The sequence below is a fragment of the Gigantopelta aegis genome, chromosome 4, assembly GCF_016097555.1.
Source record: "Gigantopelta aegis isolate Gae_Host chromosome 4, Gae_host_genome, whole genome shotgun sequence".
NCBI classification, from domain to species: domain Eukaryota; kingdom Metazoa; phylum Mollusca; class Gastropoda; order Neomphalida; family Peltospiridae; genus Gigantopelta; species Gigantopelta aegis.
In genome coordinates, this window is record NC_054702.1 from 109,971,248 (window position 1) to 109,991,313 (window position 20,066).

Genomic DNA, 20,066 nt, shown 5'->3' on the forward strand with positions numbered 1-20,066 from the left:
TACAAATCTTCATCAACTGAATCAAACTTCAGGAATGTTTCACGTCCGTCGCATTTCAGTAACACGCACAATACGAATAATGTGGTTGATTGGACATCTCTTCGTCATGCAGTGCACATTCTTTTTTCGGGAGGAGGTTTCAACATCAACGTTGGCAATTGTACGGTAACAACGAGGTCACCAACTGAACAGCACACGTCTCCAGCTCACACAACAAAACGCAGGCGTCTAATTATTAATTCTTCTTCAGATGAAGATTAAAATGTTCTATATATTCCATTTAGATATAAACATTACTTCTTTTGATTCAGCTTTTTTACCCCTTTTCAATTCTTGTTTACAGATAGTTACCCCCCCCCCCCCAACCCCCTCCCTCGCCAAATGACTACACGGCGAACTTTGCAGACATGGCCTAAATAACTGAATTTAATGTTGAATAGGTTTTAGTTGGTTTTCTTTTATATCAGTTTTCAATGTTACATTCATTATAGTATTTTACTAAAATATAATTTTTATCAAACAAATGTGGGTTTTTTTTATAAGTTGAAAAATAAACGTATTTGGTAAAATACTAAACTGTTTACTAAAATTTACTGTATAATTAGATTTTAAAATTGTATAACTAAAATAATATTAAATTGCTGTTACATGTACTTACATAGTGTGTACATACCTTTATAGGCGAACTGCAGACGTTAGAGCCATTGGCTTCTCACAAATTCTGTGTCTTTCAAGAAAAGACTTACTTTCCGTAAGTATTGTTTTTGCAACTGAGTTTTATTAACTTCTGCAGTGTAACCTTGAACGTTTGTGAGACTGTAGGTATTGGTTTACCTAACTGAATTCTTATTTGCTAAAAACAAAAGTCATAACGTAAAATTGATGTGCAGTCCATTTGAGAGATTAAACAGACTATGGCTGCATTAAATTTAACGTATTGATTGGATTTTTTTTTACTGAACAAATACTCAACAATTCATCAATCTCTCAAAATCTGAGACTTTACCAAGCTTAATTTCAAAACATGAAAAAATACATTTTCAAAACTGTTTTATAGACATGATACTATATATGTTGTAGGCGCTGGTAGAATATCCGGATGCTAAGGCAATCTTAGAGCAGCAAGCCAAAGAGAGGTAAATGTCTGAGGTTTTTTATATGAAGATGTGAACAATATAATACAATCTCTCTAAAAATTTCTACATTTGAAGATGGAGAAATAAGCAAACTATAAAAAAGGAACAAAACGTCGTTATAGACTGCTCCCAGACTCATGTCAAAAACAAGATTCTAATTTAATAGCTAAGTGAAAATACGCTACGGCCAAGTGAAGTTGAAATATATCTTCTCATTTATCAACGTGATGTGACGTTGAAACACGAGTTCCCATTTACCAATGTGAAGTGACGTTGAAATAAAACACGTTTTCTTATTTATCAAAGTTAATTGACGTTGAAACACGTGTTCGTAAGACAATGAAACACGTTCTCTTTTACCAAAGTCAAGTGACGTTGAAACACGTGTTCTCATTTACCAGAGTGAAGTGACGATAAAACATGTTTTCTCATTTACGAAATTGAAGTGACGTTGGCATCGGTTAGTACTTGGTTGAGTGTGTCACAACCAGGTATGACCAAGGGATGATTCAGTTACTACTTACTTCTCAACAAAAATAACAACCCAGTTAGAGTTAATATAAATATATTAAAATAAAATAAACAAAAACACAGGTTTAACAAAGCTTCATGGTACCAAATTACAAAGTTATGTTCCCCCTTTTAAATTGACAATTCTACAACATTAATTTCAACCTTTCACAATCAAACATAAATAGTTAATTAAATTCAAACAATGCTCTTATTCGGCGTTCACTGTTTAAAATTAACAGCTGTCAAAAGTTCACTATACATCCCAAGTGTCCTTCAAATGCTCATGTTGACTTCATGGTCATAAATCTGTTCCACTATTCCATTTTCCATGTTTCTCCAAATCAACGACAGTTCTTGTCTCAAGCTGCAAAATCAGTAATGGCTGTGACGTCTGTTCGTCTCTCGAACTCGTCTACCTCTCATGGCTATGACAACCATCTCAGCCTCAAAACACCAACAAACAAAACTAAAACCTACAAGAAAAATGGGTCAACATACAAATATTGTGTTAATGACACGACCCCTAAATCAACTGCCGGCGACAGTTCTGCAAATGTGCACACATGAAATAAATTAATTTCATAACCAATAGTTACCTTTCATTATTCACCATACACCTTAAATACTAGCCATATGCTAGTCACAAAACGATTCTACTACTATTTTGTAGGCTAATACACAGTGGAATCTTGGAACATAAATTGTGAACCACTATCCTAACACAAGTTCTAAAAATACCTCATTATGAACATTTTATACCTTCAATATTTTCTATACATGTTGTAAAACTTTTAAATACACGCTAATTAAATCCATAATATTTAACTATTACCTAATTATATACATCTGGTTTCTTAACTACACCATACAAATGCTCAAAGTAGCGCAATTTTGATTAAATGCTATTTAAAATATTCTGCTATTTAAAATATTCTGCCAAATAAAACAATGTACAAAAATCAGTACTCACCCCAGCTGTCCACGCCAAATCCTACATATCTCTACCACGTTGTCATAACTTTCCAACACATGCAAAGCCTGTAGCTATCAGGGTCCAACTAACTGAACAATGCGACCCACACTGGTTTTGTCACAGCAGCCAGCAATGGAAAATTCCATGCACGGATTACACGTGCGGCCCTAAAAATCAAACTAAACAGCAGGGTATTTTATACTGAGCAGAAAAAGTAACGCACCACTATGAGTAAAACATATATTCAAATATACACAAGTAAATCGACTTGTGACAGAGTGACCATCTTAGAGACCCAGTCGCTGTAGACATTACCAATGATCCACGACTGTATGTCATGTCATGTCATAGGGTTTTACGTGCACATTCAGAACAAGCTGTTGTAGCGCACGCCACTGTTTGTGGTCTTCGGGGTCATTATATAGTATTGCTGTGGGCATAAAGGAATACTTGTTCCTCGTTGGTCAAAGTAGTTTGTGGACTTCGTTTTAAAACAAGTATCACATTTACCATAAGTGTTGTGCAAGGAAAGCGTTAGCACATTTTCATTTCATTGTACACCCGATGATTGAGTTTGTTTCAGTTGATCGTGCATTCACTGGTTCGTAATCTAGGGTTCGTTACTTTGAATATGTTGACATTTTAACATCTACTGCATACTGGGACATGCTATTGGGCTGTTTACACCAAGTCAGAATTTCTTTTAAATAATGTTTTCCATTAGACTGGCTGGTCATACCTCACCGTTTTGTGTTTAATGATTTAAGCGATTCACGCGAAACGAGTTGGTAATACACCGCCAAGTGAAGATGACGGCGTGTTGTTACAGATCGTTTCAACAAAATGTTTACACCATGTGAATTAATTGGTATTTAAATGTTTTAGATTAGGCTAGTTGGTCATGCCTGATTGTCTTGTGTTTTGTAGAATGGTGCAGATGATGGGAGTCAGTAGCACTAACATGGGATTGGATCCAGGTAGTCAGAACGTACCTGATGCTGTGGCGGAAGTGATAAAACAGAAAGGTATCCAGAAAGTCCCACTGAAAGGTAATCCAAAGTACAAGACTGTTTCGCATTCTAAACAGGCCGTAACTAGCCTAAACTAACCAGAAGGGACCTTAAAAAAAGGAGCAGAAACAGGGTCTTATAGTCTTCTCCGATTAGACTAAAAATACACTTTTGAATCTTTGTTTTTCATATACTTCGGTGGCAGGGGAGGCAATGTCCCCCTGCTCAATAATGGCAGGGGAGGCAATGTCCCCCTGCTCAATAAATCAATCACCCATTTGACACATGGTCACATCCACTGAAGATTCAAGCACGCCTGTCTTGGGCACATGTCCCGGCGGGTGTGTCCTAGTCAGGAGATTCGCCCTGCTTCCCCATGACTAGGTGCAGCTATGCTATACGGTATCAAGGCGCAAGGTAAAGGGATATTTTCACAAAATTAGAACGTAGGCTTTACGCTTAACACATAACTATTATTAATTTGGCGAATTTTATGAGAACATCTAGCAAATTCCTAGTTAGTCAGCCAAACAAAATATAACATAATTAAGTCGCTTCAAATAATTGTACTGATTTATTTTATTTTCAAATTAACTTGTTTACAATGAAATAATGAAATGTATTCATATTAAAGGTCATATCTACAGGGATAAAAATATCACCGATAAATAAAGTCAACACTTTTAGGAAATGCAATGGTTGCTATATAATTATTGCTTTATGATATGGTACAAGTATGCAACTGAAAAGAAAAACAATGTATGGAAATGTAATTTTAATTTTGATAAAGGCCTTTGGTAGAAAAGTCAAGGGACAGTGTTGACTATTTATTTGTGAAATCCTCAAATGCGAATTAAGTTGAATCTGGCGAACCACAACTTCATTCATGCATCAAACTAATGCCAACATCAACATCTTGGTAGCGTCTGACGTAGTCGTACGGACTCTCTCAAAGTTATAGGGGACAGGCTCGTCTTGCCCGGAAAACGCCCGAATTTCTTTATATTACCATTAATACCAAACAGCTATGTATGGTTGCAAACGAATCATTACGCATTTTTACATGGATTACAACTAATACTGGGGGGCAGTTGCACCCCACCCTACCACACCCCACACCCCTGCCCCATGCCAACTGTCTCCTACGCTTAAAGCTGTATTCCTGGTCGGTGTGGCCAAATTATTGAAATATGTACAGTAGTTGTGCGAATATCTCGAATATCGCCCTTCGCGGCATAACTTTCTGTTTCAGGAAACGAACGGACCGAATTGAGTGAACTACGACAGATAATAAATGACCTGACAGCTATGAAATCTCAGGTACAGTAGTGTCACGGGGATTCTATAATACCCGTAACTGAATAAAACACGATTATCCAAATATCTCTCCTAAATGTATATCTATTAGATCTCTCTGTAACAGGCAGTTATATACCCGCGTTGGCTCGTCTAGGTATGATGAGAGATACGATCTTATATAAAGTATATATTATTATAGCACGTTTAGTTCACTAGAAAACACAACAAAACACAATACACTTTGGAATCTGTATTAACCTACGCTGACAAATGTACTGCCGCAGTAGTTAATTAATAACAACAAATAATTGACAACCCAGAACTGATCACTTAATTAGTTAATCTCTAGGTGTCTAGTTTACACAATATGCTAATCACTTCACCGTGACAACACCCACACGTGTGATAATTGAGAAACGCTTCTAGGGGAACTTAATTAATAAAGGAATTACAACACTATTCCTAACTGGTTAATTTTTAATTAACCCTTAACTACTCATTCAGTAACCTTGTAACACAGAATTAATACTGGTACCTATCACAATAAAGACAATAACCTACAGTTTACCTAGGTCTTCTAGGATGACTGGCTAAGCTTTATATTACCAAATACTCGTATAATGTTAGAACAAAAAGTCTACGATTTACTTCGTCAGATGACCGAAGACACTGTCTAAAGAATATTGGTATAATACAGTATTAAAATATTTAAAGTCACATCAATCACATCAAGGTTATACAACAGAGCAGAAATAAAATATTTACCAAAGACCAAACGGACAACTTTCCCGGGAAGCCTTCCTTTTTGGTTCTACTCGATATCTAAAAAAAACTAGCTATTTATTATAATCAGAATATCGCCTGGGGGTACAAGCGGTGCTCCCCCTATCAAGTGATATATCCCCAACTCCCAGAGACGCATTTTTCTCTTTGATCGCCAGACTTACTGTCGCCATTCCGTGAGCAATCCCCTCGCCATAAACAGCACTACCGGAGATATTACGTAACTACTAGCCACATGGCCTCCACACCTGCTCTGGGTGTGTATTAGAAAAGCTCGAGGACCGTCGCGCAGAAGTATTACGTAACAAGTTGCCCACCTGGCTAAGTGCAATTTGGAACTGCACACGGCCTTCTAAAACAATTAATATCGCCACAGGCGAAAAACAAACATTAAGAGCATGTACCGTCACAAGTAGTCTTCCTCCTCCAGTCGTTACTTCTCATACAGTTTAATTCTTTATTCAGTCAACCAGTTCACCGCCACTGGTACATCAAAGGCTGTGGTATGTGTTATCCTGTCTGTGGGATGGTGCATATAAAAGATCCCTGCTATTAATGGAAAACGGTAGCGGGTTTCCTCTCTAAGACTATATGCCACAATTACCAAATGAATAGCCGATGATTAATAAATCAATGTGATCTAGGGGCATGTGCGTAGGAAGGTGCCAAAATGTGGGGGGAGGAGCACACACACACATGCATATATACTACTCGAAAGAATTTAAGGGTCAGACGATATTTTCGACATTATTTTCTGAATGTCAATTATATTAGCTAGACCATAATGTCACGCGTGGTATTGTTCCATTTTGACGAAAGTGGGTCTAAGCAACCCATAAATGAATTAAAATCCACTGTCATTGACACTGTCGACTAGTTCTAATGGCGAAAACATGCTTACATTTGCACGTCAATTAGCAGACCTTTCGCTTTCTCCCTAAGTGCCCATAACTTGCTTTTTCACAAAGCGCTTCATTTGTACGCTTTGCATGTGTATTCCATGTTCCCAATGCTGAATTTCCGTATAATTGGAGCTTGCGTTCGTGTACGGTGCACACTCCAAATTCGACAATGGTAACGACGTCAACTGACTATCGAAGATCGAGGAAGGGCTATTGCTTGGCTTCAGGATGGCAATACGCAAAGAAATGTTGCTCTGAGACTTGGTGTCAGTCAGAGTGTCGTTGGCCGACTGTGGCAACGGTACCAAGCAACGAATTCTGTTCGAAATCGTCCACGTTCGGGAAGACCCCGAAGCACTACAAATAGAGAGGACCGCTACATCACCAATATGGCTCTACGTCAACGCACAACCACTGCACGCCGATTACGTGACAATCTGCGGACTGCAACTGGAACTCGAGTGTCTGATCAAACCATACGCAATCGTCTGAGAGCCAATAATCTACGCTGCCGTCGCCAGGCTGTTCGACCACCACTCCTACCACGTCACAGAACGGCCAGACGTCATTGGTGCACACTTCATCTGCGGTGGCAACGTGTTCAGTGGGGTCGAGTGATGTTCACCGATGAGTGCAGGTTTAGTCTCCAGTTCAACGACGTTCGGGTTCGTGTCTACAGACGTCCTGGGGATCGCTTCGCTGACGTTAACGTTAGACAACGTCACCGGTTCGGTGGTGGCAGCGTCATGGTGTGGGGCGGCATCTCTATCCACCACAGAACCCCCCTCTATGTGGTGGATGGCAATCTGAATGGAATTCGCTATCTGAATGAGATTATCCGGCCGTTGGTTCTCCCAGGCCTTCAGCAGATTGGCGGCGGGGCAGTTCTGCAGGATGACAATGCCAGACCCCACCGCGCCAGGGTGGTAACGGACTTTCTCAGACAACAAGGTATCGCCAGGATGGATTGGCCAGCATATTCGCCTGACTTGGCCCCAATAGAGAACGCCTGGGACGAATTAGGCAGGAGAGTTCGGGATAACCATGCCCCTCCGGCCAACCTTCATGATCTGGGTCAACTTCTTATGGCAGAGTGGCAGGCCATTCCCCAAGAGTTCTTCAGACGTCTGATCAACAGCATGAGGCAACGATGTGTCGAGTGTATTCGCGCCAGGGGTGGATTCACACACTATTAAACGAATGTTCTAATGTGTAAAATCCATGTTTGACAACCTTCAACTTTGACAGCATGTCATGTGACTTTCTTGTACACAGTGACGTTTATTTGTGGTTTTTTGTAAATATGGAACAATAAATTAAATTTTTGGTCTTGTTTACATCATCAATCTAATACACTCTGAAACTTATTTGGTTATAAATTTTTGACCCTTAAATTCTTTTGAGTAATATACACACACACACACACACACACACACACACACACACACACACACACACACACACACACACACACACACACACACACACACACACACACACACACACACACACACACACACACACACACACACACACACACACACACACACACACACACACACACACACACACACACACACACTGAACAAAATAAGAAACTTCCGCTAACTTTGCTTGAACATAACTTGATGAAAACAAACCGGAGGAATAATTGTTATATGCGTTTAAAGAGTGTTCCATGATGCATTGTTTGGTGCAAAAATCATGGTCATAGGTTAACAGAAACTGGGAGAAATTTTACCAAGTGTAGTAGGGGTTAAAAAAATAACACTTAATAACGGGTATGACCACCTCTTGAATTGACCACTGCAGTGCATCGCAGGCGCATAGAATTGACTAAAGTGTTTATTTCTGCCTGTGGAATATTGTTCCATTCCTGAATGAGCGCTTGACGGAAGTTCGTTGACGTTAGCGGGTGGGTTGGGACGACGCCTCAATCGTCTGTCCAGACTATCCCAGACATGCTCGATGGGGTTGAGATCAGGACTTTTAGCGGGCCAGTCATCAATGAAATCAATGTTATTTGTCCTAAGAAAATTTACAGTGTCTCTAGCTGTATGAGAGGTGGCATTATGCTGAAAAATCGAGATGTTGGCGTTGTTATGGAACAGAGGAATGACGTGATGAGCAAGAATGTCATCGCGGTAACGTTGAGCATTTAAATTGCTATCAATGACGACTAGTGGTGAACGATAACCATGGACAGTGGCTGCCCAGACCATGACAGAACCCCCACCCACAGTCAGCATAGCGTTCATTTCTCCTACGGTAGACGCGCACCCTGCCATCACCACGTTGTAAAGAAAATCTGATTCATCTGAAAAAAGAACGGTATTCCAGCGGTAGCAGCAGTAGCAATGGCAGTTTGGAATCGATTGCGCAAATGCGTGTTGCCGTGGTCTGCACGCTCCCCATACATGTCCCCCATAGAACACCTCTGGGATGTTTTGGATCGCCGTGTTCGACAACGACCACACCCTCCAGCCAACCAACAGGAACTGATCCAGGCCCTTCAAGAAGAATGGCAACGTGTCCCACGTGACCTCATCAGACGGCCTCAGACCACAATTAATTTCGCTATATGTTTCTATATAGCCTTAGTGGCTATAACATTTTTATTAATATCAGCAGGCCCGTGAAGTTTTGTATGTACCTTTGCCTGCATGGGGGACACATACTCTGAAAAGGACAACCCCCGTTGTCCAGCTTTCTCCCAGCATATTGGTTTAAACAGACACACCCTCTAAACCAGGCCGGAGTACACCCATTTTACACAAAAAGCACTACTTTTGCATGGGCCGGAATTACCACAAACAAGTCTTCAATGTCGACAAGTTACACATGTTTACAAACTACATGCTATCCCCTGTCACTTCAGTCAAACAGTTGCCACTTCATAGCTGTCTGCCATGAAATAATCACAGTCAAACAGCAGACTACTTGCGCGGTAAAATTTCAGGATTTTGGACAACCAAATGGGAAGATAACTGTAATCCGAGGCCAGACGACTGATTTTTTTTCTATGCGTCGGAGAATTATTGCTTGTATTGGGGCAAGGGGTGGTCACACACGCTATTACCGTGACTTGTTATTGGACGAGTGATTGTCTGTATGCTTTGCATGTCGTCCATGAAGTTGAAAGCTCGATTTGTGTACACCACCTCGCTTTGGGAAAATGTGACGGCATTATCAGATGCTGAATGACACTCATTTTTAGTTATGTTAATGTTGACATATTGATCTAGTCAATATATTTTACCTCATGTGACTATCTTTTGTTGTTTTTACACCAGAGTGATTTAAAACTATGGTAAAGTTTCTTTTGGCCTTCAGTATATATATAAGCGTGTCACGAACTGGAGCAACAACAAGGCTAAGTGATATTCAAAAATTTAATTACAAAATATATACACATGAATATCACACATCACACAACATACCACACCATCACACTACACATACACTCTATAATACACCAAAACTAAACCCATCCCCAAAATACATGTATACAAAAATGTCTCGATGAACTAAAATAACCTCAGTTCATCTAGGGAAAAGTCTCAGCGCTGCAAAATACACATCTGAACGTTTCTGTTTCCCAACATTCATTTACAATAGTAGTAATAGTCAATAGTCCCGCTCGTTCCAATAGTTACGCCTGTCCTACTGTTCAGATACAACAGTAAACCGCTACACTGGTGATCACTACGGCCATCTCAAGCCACTGACGATCACACTGGGTTGTCCATGTCGACTAACCACACGAGATGATCAGACGTCGCCACCTCCAGCCATTGACGAACATCACACAAGACCTCAACACGTTGACTTCGTACACATGTACTCCGACAACACCGGATTAGGAAGACTGGTCCCTGGTCTAAAATCCGCTCCGGGACACTAAGGAAAATTTAACATTTTCAAAATAAATTCATCCAGTAACCTTATTTTACTGGCGTAAGAAATCCATCTTACATACGGCATCTCTGTAATAAATACACGTACATTTCTGTACACACACAGCAATAAATCACATTTAAAGCTAAACTCCACCTCACTTTGTAACTGCGCGACTTCACCTTACTTTATAACATTGCGTGACATAATCGTTACGTTCAAACATGAAATATATATATATCTGTATATCTATATACACATTTAATACAATTTATGATGAATAAATTACTTGCCAACTAAATACATATACAACTCACGCCAATCCAATGTTCACCACAGAGAAACAACTTTCTCCACATTTCTGGCACAACCGTGCACACTGCAAACTTCGATTGACTGCCCAGACCCAAGCACACACAAACTATTTTATTTACACACTCACATTTGCTGCACGTGCATTCCCGGACACTTCGCAACATACATTCTCGCACAGGCCGACTCAAGGCTATCGTTATAGCGACCTGGCCACACTGAAAACTTTACCGTACAACTGTCAAAACACTTATTCAAAACTTTCACACATAATTCCATACCGTATAATTGAAGCTATACGTAAAATAACACCCACATAACCTTGGATCTTGACAAACCGAGTGTTTTTCGGTATTGTCAATATCATATATTAGGAATAAAAATTGTATTACGCAAGTCTCTGGGGAGCATCATACATTATTTTTATTCCTAATATATGAGATATTGACGATACCGAAACACACGAGGGTAATAATCTCTTTATCATATAATCTCAAGCTTAATACAACGTGTTTTTGTAAACTGTAGACTATATATATATATATATATATATATATATATATATATATATATATATATATATATATATATATATATATATATATATATATATATTACATTTTATGATAATTATTTTTATTTTTGAAAATATAAAATGTTTATATTTAAATAACTGTGTTTCATGAATTTCATATTACACTGCTTAATTTTTGTGGGAACGAATCATACGACGACTTTTATACAAGTAATTAAGACAATGTGCGCATGAAGTACCGTGGAATTATGTCGATTCGAACATTGTTTTCGTCTTTTACATTTTATCAATAATTGCAGGCGCGGATTCAGGCAGGGGTTCCAAGAGGCCCGCTCCCCCTCCCCCACTCGCCATTTGTGGTCAAACATTATATATTACAGAATACACAAAAATGCAAACGTCCATATGTCAAGGACCTTTAATATCTGTTTTCTCTATTAAATAATCTTGGATCTGTGCTTGAATTGTGATCTTCAGACAAATGCTTTCTCTCGATCGATGAAATTGTCAAATTAAAACTGTATATAAATGTCAGTATCGAGCACATTTAACTTTTCCTCAACTGATACATGATTAACTTCCTATTACAGGCACGGTCAGACAAAGAGGAGTCACTGAGTCAGAAGGTCAGTAATCCATCTCAGATCATTCGCGTGTGAAGCAGCTTCAGCTCTTCAGATACATAGAATCTGTAGAATACTCAAAGACGATTTGCGTCTTTAACATATTATTGGGCATCATTCAACTATATTTAATTTTAGTATAGTAGTTTTTTAAAATTTAATTATAATGTTATGCTTATAGCTAATGCTTCTGATGGGGAAGAAAGTGCAATGTAAGCTTTAAATATTGTTGTCATATTCTGTGGTAAGATATTTTCACTTAGGTACTGATACATTTTCAAACTCCAAATGTGGTTATTTTCGCTTATCTTAGCTAATGTATAAAAATAGTTTGCTTGATTAGTTGTTAGTGTTTTATGGTTAGCCATTGTCTTAAAAACGTGGCGAATTATTGCTTGCATCCTTTTTATATATTTAAAATTTTACTAGATTTTTGAAGTCCATACAGATTTAATGAAGATTAAAAATTCGTTCATGTTGATGAAATTACAAGATCGTATCCTGCAATCATGTTTCATTAACTATTAAAGTATATTAATTTCAAAGGTATGTAATCTCTTTTTATTTATTTTTTCTGCAGTGCCAGTCACTTGAAGCCGAATGTAAAGAAAAGGATGCTGAATTACTAAAAAGGAACAACAGAATAATACAGCTAGAAACCATCCTGAAAATGACAGGTGCACTTTATGATGAGCTGGACGATGATTTGCTGAAAACGGATTCCATGAACAGTGTTTTTAAATTTAAACAGACTAAATTTTCGGACAAACAGTCAGAACGACGCAGCAAACTCTCTACAGACAGTACATGCAATAAAAAGACCGACTCCAAATTAAATGAATCTTCTAACACTGTACCTAGTTGTAGTAGTGATAGGTTAAAAGATGAAACGGAGTCTTTCGGCGGCCTGATCAGTGCCTGTTCCTCTTCTAGTCAGATGGTAAATGGCGAGTCTAACGAAACAGTGATAGAAGTGACACCACCACTAACTTCAGATAGCGTTGACGCACCAGATGCTGTTGAGATGACTGAACAAACTAGTGGTCACAATCTGGTGGAGGAGGACATCGTTACGTCGTCAGATGACTCTTCAGATGAGGAAAATACGAACGATGTTGAGCTCACCTGACTCTAAGGGCCATGTGAGCATATGGCGTGGCGTGGCGTCCATACATCATTCGTCAACGTTTTACCTTTTTGACTTCTCCTCAAGTGCCACCAAACAGATTTCAACCAAACTTGTTCCAAATGACCCTTGCATGGCTCTAACAAAGTCTTGTTACTTTTCGGGACAACTTGAAATCCAAGATGGCCGTCCGAGACAATTTTTCAACTTCTCAAACCAGGCATATTTCAACAAAACTTAATATAAATCTTCTCGTGGATTTGACCAAGTGTTATTTTTCGGGCGGAATCAAAATTCAAGATGACTGCCATAGCCTCTGATTGGGTTAGGTATTTTAAAATTCTTCTCAAGTTCCATCATGCAGATTTGAATCAAACATGATACAAATGATTTTATCATGGCCTCCGCCAATTGTTGTTATTTTTCTCACCGATTTCAAATATATATGGCTGTTCTGGCCTCTGACTGGCTAAAAGAAAATTCGACTTTTCCTCAAGATCCACCATGTATATTAAATTTCAACCAAAGATGGTACAATTAATCCTGTCTGGTACAATTGATCCTGTCTGATACAATTGATCTTTTCTGATACAATTGATTCTGTCATGACTGACCATCGCCAGTTTACATCTTCATGTATTCCCTAATTATGTCACAGGTGAAATTAGATTTCGCAAAATGTCAAGGCATATGTTGTGATAAAAGTGAATCATTTATTGTCTCGGGTTACAATACATACATGATATTATTCACATCTTTCATTTCATTTCATTGCAAATTATCTTCGTGCTTATATCCAATTAAGTTTCATACACCTCAGTTATCTGGGCTGTCTGTCCAGGACAGTGGGTTAGTTGTTAGTAAGAAAGAAGAAGGTGTAGTAGTCTTACACCTACCAATTGAGTCGTTAAACCTCGTTCTGGGTGGGAGTCGTTATTGGGCTGCAAACCCTGTACCCACCAGTTTTATGTCCGATGGCTTAACCACGACACCACCGAGGCGGGTTATATGCACATCTTCATTGTCTACTTGTTATATTGATGCCAAATTGGCGGTCGCCACACGACCATGTATTGTAAATCATTATTGCTAGGATTCACGTTTCAGAGGTATGGGTAGTTTAATACCAGGTACACGATTCACGTTTCAGAGGTATGGGTAGTTTAATACCAGGTACACCATTCACGTTTCAGAGGTATGGGTAGTTTAATACCAGGTACACCATTCACGTTTCAGAGGTATGGGTAGTTTAATACCAGGTACACGATTCACGTTTCAGAGGTATGGGTAGTTTAATACCAGGTACACGAGTTAGGCCCTATAGGCCTCATGTGTTATTGTGCATAGTTTGTATAAAGTTCTTTCTAATCGTCATGGAGTCGATACCAGTGGCGTTCTTTGAAATCGTCATGTAGTCAACACCTGTGGCATTGTTTGTAATCGTCATGGGGCCAACACCTATGGCGTTGTTTGTAATCGTCATGGGGTCAACACCTGTGGCGTTGTTTGTAGTCGATACCTGTGGCGTGTTCAAGTAGGCGAGCACTCTCGAACAGTTGGACTGGTTTTCATCATATCTATCATATTGTATCATACCGCTTTCATTTAAGAAAGATTTTAGATTTGCGGGTTTTAGTCTATTTGATGTCCGTAAATGTTTCATTTTTCACCTCAGGCTAACGCCTTCGGTCACAAATGACATTTGCGGGATGCTAAAAACTCTATATGGTTATGTCCATTGTAAACTAAATCGTTTTTCTAAACAAACTGTGTACGAGATATTTCTTGATCAAAAATACTGGCTACACTTAAACTGTCAATTTCGCCTGTTCCAATTGCTAATGACGTCACTTTCTAATGACGTTATTAGCTTCGGGTGTTATTTTCATTTCATCCCCCAAAAAGAATGTAATTAACCAATCACAATACAGAACACACTCGCCATCAGTTTACAATGAAGATTAGTTTTAGAAACCAGTCTGCCAAGGTAGTGCTAGCGCTCTGGCCTTCTGTTTATATACTTTGTTTTTGGTATTATTTATATCTAAAGCAATACTAATGATTGAACAAAAAAAATTCTTCTTTGTTAAACATCTGCTGATGTACTGTCGTAAAAAATGCTGCATCTCAAAAACAATATTTGAAATATACGTACAGGTAGGTTCCTTATTAGAAATAAAGGGTTTTCAATCATACTGTTTTATACATTACCATTACATTGTTATGATCCCATCATAATAATCCAATATAGACTATACTGTAATATATACGTTACTTTTAATTTAATGGTAAAACCAAGTAAACCTATAGATTACATGCAATTGTGTCAGCAAAAGATTTGATTTTACCATTTACCAATTTGAATGTATACTGTTCATGTAGACATTCGCCTATTGTGAATAAAACGTGCCTCATATAATCTATAGTTATTCTTGCCCACTGGACAGGGTTATCCAGCTTTTGCACGGTGCTAGAAAAATATGTCTGACCCTAGGGCTAGATCTACATACGCGTGACGTCATAACATGTTTTATGACGATTGATGTCATAACTCATGGTTTTCAAAATTCTGTTTGCCATTACACGTATCATGTTTAAAAAATATATAAACAAATTAATATTTTCAACTATATATTTATTGTTAAGTGTTGCATTTTTATGTCGTTGCATAAGTTGGACTATTTTTTTCAGCGTATGATTAAATGAGTTTCATTGTTTGTAGGTGAAATGTTTACGAATAGTTCTACAATAAACAAACCGTACGTACGTAACTTACAAAATTAATGTTTTGTTACTGTAATGAAATGGGCAAGAAAAAGAATCAATCACCGTTGTGGGTTATAGATAAGGCAATTCGAACCTTTGGAACAAAATGTGTTTGTAAAGGCATCGGTAAACTCGGCCCTCACAAAAAAGTATTTTATCCCTTGGGTTGGAATTGCCTTACCTATACCTCACAACGGTAATAGATTCTATTAATGTTACTATGTTAAAAATACGATGACGTCGTCGTTTGTACACCAGCTAATGGGATGGCATTTTAAAGTCAGTTGGATGCAACTGGCTCTGACATTTTCCAGTTTCCCCGTTTTCCTTTCAGGCACTATAATTATATATGCAGCATAAAATAACTCAGTTGTTAACGAAAGTCATCACATATATTGCCGGTAGCACCTAACCTGTGTCGGGCAAAGCAATCTTACCCAACTTATAAAGAATATGTATTGGAAGAAAAATATTAAACCATATTTTTTGCATTGAAAAATACTCGGTTTTCCAGTCGGGAGATTCCAACTCTTCCGCTCAACCTAGTTTCCACTTTCTTACTACAGACCGGGCAGCATATATCAAGTACCAGATACCAGTTGTGGAGCACCGGTTGGGGTGGAAAACCTGCAAGTACCATATTATGTAACAGCTGTTTTTCTCGTGATCAGTTTCCCAGGCCTCTTGAATGTCGTGTCCATTGTCTATAAACACTACCAGCATTCCGTGTACTGCATGGCAAGAAAATGGTATGGAAAGTGTTTGCAGTTTACTATGAATGGCTGCAACATGTGTTGGGTTTGGGTGAGATTGGATAAAATTGCAAAGTCTACAGAGACGTTTATTAATTTAAATTATAAATTTTGGAATTGGCCGTTTTAAATTATACTGACAGAAAAAAATAAACGCAAGTTCAGTTTTGGTAATATAACTTGTTTATCTGTATACCAAATGTAATAACATTTAACACATATCTACCTCATTGTACTGTCTAAAGCCCAGTTCTCTCTTGAACGATTTTTCGAACAACTGCGGCGCGACTAAAAGATTGTACAGCCGTGCCATTCCGGTACGAATTACCTAGCCCCCCCCCCCCCCCCCCCCCCGCAGTCTCACTTGTGCAACTGCCATGCGACTGCCTTTCTGCACCGGGCTCGCATGAGATTTGCACAGGTTGCACGACAGTTGCACGGAAGTCTGATGGATGTCGCATGGGAGTCGCAGGGGGTCCGCTGGGAGTGGCACATCTCGGCTCTCTTAAGACTCACGTACGACTCCCGTGCGACCTATCATACTGCCGTGCGACCTATCATACTACCGTGCGACTGCTGTGCAACCTCTATGCGAACTGTGCGAACCTAGAGACAGCCGTGCGATAATTTTAAACATTTGAAAAATGTCGCACCGGCATGCGACATGTCCGAAATACACACGACACCCCTACAACGTGTGCGAATCATCAACATACTGCCGTGCGACTCCCGCACGCCCTGTACGATTTGGTGGTCGCACGGAATTCGCGTAGAAAATCGTTCAAGTGAGAACGGGGTTTAAACAATCTTTGGTTAAAATTGGGTTAACCTTGAGCACGTGCGAAGCTGCATGCTTAACGATTTGTCAAGAAAGCGTGTATCCGGGCCACTGCCTCGTGCTATGGACTGGACTACCATATCAAATCGATGTTTTGAACAGTACTCATCGAGTGCACAACATTTTACTTCAACACCATTGAAAAGCAAAATGCCGCGAATGTTACCAGTTGATGGGGGTAGGGCTACTGCTCTAATTATGCCGGGGAAATCGCAACGTCGCGTCGCCCAGCAATTTGGGGTACACATGAGTCAACGATAGCTCCTTGTGTAGGGCGTCTCAGAGCCACAGGAAGATTAGCTGACGGTCCCAGGAGCGGACGTCCGTGCATTACGTTGTCACGTCAAGATAGTAACATACGTCTGACACACCTCCGTAACTTATTTTAGACGGCTACGGAGACGACTAGTCCGGTTGTAGACACCCATGATCGCACAGTGTGTCCACGAACGGTTAGGAATCAGTTGCGGGAGTTCAACTTAAGGTCATGATGTCCCTACGTTGGTCCGCAACTTACACCCAGGCGACGTCAACGTCGATTGCAATGGCTGCATTTCACTAGGCCAACTGGAGACGTGTGTTATTTGCTGACGAGTATCGGTTCTCGCTTTACAGGTCAGATGGATGTCAACGTGTCTATCGACGTCGAGGTGAGCGATATTCAGGCGCCTGCGTTGAGAAAAAGTACAGATTTGGGGGAGGATCTGATGTGGTTTGTGGGGAATTTCTCATGGCATAAAAATACCTCTCGTGGTCATCCAGGGCAATCTTACAGCCGTAAGATATCGGGATCAGGTCATCAGGCCTAACGTCCTTCCACTTATCCATGCGCGTAACCTTACATTGTAGCAGCATAATTCGAGGCCACACGTTGCGAGGGTTTGTCTTAACTTCCTCAACCAAAACAATATCCCAGTGCTCGATTGGCCACCTTACAGTCCAGATTTGAACCCGATCGAGCATTTGTGGGACGAGCTGGACAGAAGGGTCAGGAAGCGCGTTAACGTCCTAAACAACGTCGCTCAGCTCACACAGGCCCTTCTTTGTGAGTGGAATAGCATCCCAGAAAGGACCATAAACAACTTGACTAGGTCAGTGATAAGGAGAGTTAGAGTAGCGACTGCAGCCTGGGATGGGCTGATTAGGCTGATGGGCTGATTAGGATGAGGAAATGGCGTAGGGTACCCACATTTCAACGTTATCCATGCAAACGCCGTCTCCAATAACAAAACAAAACTTGTGAAAGTTTATTCGCTAATAAAGACATAACCTAAAAATCCAAACAATGAAATAATCATCAATAAAACATTTGAAATATATACCACCATAAAAAAAAAAAACTTGTTTGTTTTTTCCGTCAGTATATATAATTATAACATATTTTTCAATCGGGGCCTCTAAAAGGGTCCCGTCCCATTTTGTTATTACAATATCAAAATTGTCCCCATAATTAAATACTCTATGCCCTCATACTATCTGCCCCCATAGTTAAATACCCTCTGTCCCAGGTCAATTGACTGACCATGTCAGAGATCAGACCTAGGACAGATGTTCCCGAGAATCTAGGAAAAAAAGTCACAGGTAAAAAAGTAATAGAAAAAAAAAACACATGTGCACATAGCGTCGACGAACCTGTTGTCGACAATGTAATTAAAATTAGCTCCACTATTACATGTGAATCTAACAGCAGCCAGTTGGAGCTCATGTCCACCAATCAAATCCTTACTTGCAGAATCATGCCAGTGATTTAAAAATAATTTGAAAACATTCCGAATTATCCTGAGGGTATACGATATGTTTCGTGTGAATTATGAATGCCTTAAAACATGAGTAGTATAAGGGCCTGCCGGGTGCCATGACCTACTTTCCGTGACCTTGCCCTTGGTGGATCTGGCCCTTGGTGTGAGTCATAGTGGTGTGGTTTCTAACTTACCTACTATAATTTTAGGTTGAACGCTCGCCCGTGTCCCTGACCGACTTAGGTTGGTACTGATGTCCTTGGACTGGCCCTGACCGACTTAGGTTGGTACTGATGTCCTTGGACTGGTCCTGACCGATTTGTTTAGCATTGATCGACTTAGAAGGCAGTGGCTGGTATACCTGGGCAGGTGTGCGACCTTGGTGTAAGTCATAGCCTTGACGTACTTGGTGGTGTGACTCATCGCCTAGCCTTGTCAGGTATGGTTTGGTGGGGGTAAGATCATTAATTGCTACTAATGGGACAGTGCAGCGGGTTTCCTCTCTAAACTGTCAGAAGTATGTTTCACATCCAATAGCCGATGATTAATAAATCGAGATGCTCTAGTGGTGCCGTTAACCTACCACGTCTAAGGACTGCCCGCACGCGAGGTAGTGTATTTAATTTTAGCGCGCTGAATGATGAATGGTTATCACTGTTTACATCCGGCAAGTGATGGTATCTTGTGTTGTCATTCGGCTAACATAAAATACTCTAACGGAACTCTAGACGTTAATTTCTCAAAGTGTCCTGGCAGAAGAACGAAATGATTGAAATAGGTGAAAAAAGGAATTCGTCGTTCTACAGCTATCTGATAGCGCATTCACGAGATTATTATGACCTGACCTATTTCTTCGCTTCAT

General features: G+C 39.7%; 1 protein-coding gene and 2 long non-coding RNA genes across 4 annotated transcripts in view; 2 read left to right on the forward strand and 1 right to left on the reverse strand.

The window, feature by feature from the left end:
• LOC121371734 (cyclic nucleotide-gated channel rod photoreceptor subunit alpha-like) overlaps nucleotides 1-13,955 on the forward strand; it is a 63,492-nt gene extending 49,537 nt beyond the window's left edge. For both annotated transcript variants that reach the window (XM_041497840.1, XM_041497841.1), the window contains exons 19-24: nucleotides 682-751; nucleotides 1,081-1,136; nucleotides 3,550-3,671; nucleotides 4,885-4,952; nucleotides 11,951-11,986; nucleotides 12,564-13,955. In XM_041497840.1, the coding sequence (XP_041353774.1) occupies nucleotides 682-751; nucleotides 1,081-1,136; nucleotides 3,550-3,671; nucleotides 4,885-4,952; nucleotides 11,951-11,986; nucleotides 12,564-13,112 (901 nt within the window). In that variant the 3' untranslated portion in view covers nucleotides 13,113-13,955. The remainder of the gene's footprint in view (nucleotides 1-681; nucleotides 752-1,080; nucleotides 1,137-3,549; nucleotides 3,672-4,884; nucleotides 4,953-11,950; nucleotides 11,987-12,563) is intronic.
• Nucleotides 1,688-2,693, reverse strand: LOC121371735. Its single transcript, XR_005957825.1, has 2 exons — nucleotides 2,620-2,693; nucleotides 1,688-2,122 (listed from the first exon to the last, which is right to left on the reverse strand). It is a non-coding gene; the product is annotated as an uncharacterized LOC121371735 (long non-coding RNA).
• A 28-nt stretch (nucleotides 13,956-13,983) lies between the features above and the next one.
• LOC121371736 lies at nucleotides 13,984-15,528 on the forward strand. Its single transcript, XR_005957826.1, has 2 exons — nucleotides 13,984-14,325; nucleotides 14,369-15,528. It is a non-coding gene; the product is annotated as an uncharacterized LOC121371736 (long non-coding RNA).
• Nucleotides 15,529-20,066: the final 4,538 nt, after the last annotated feature.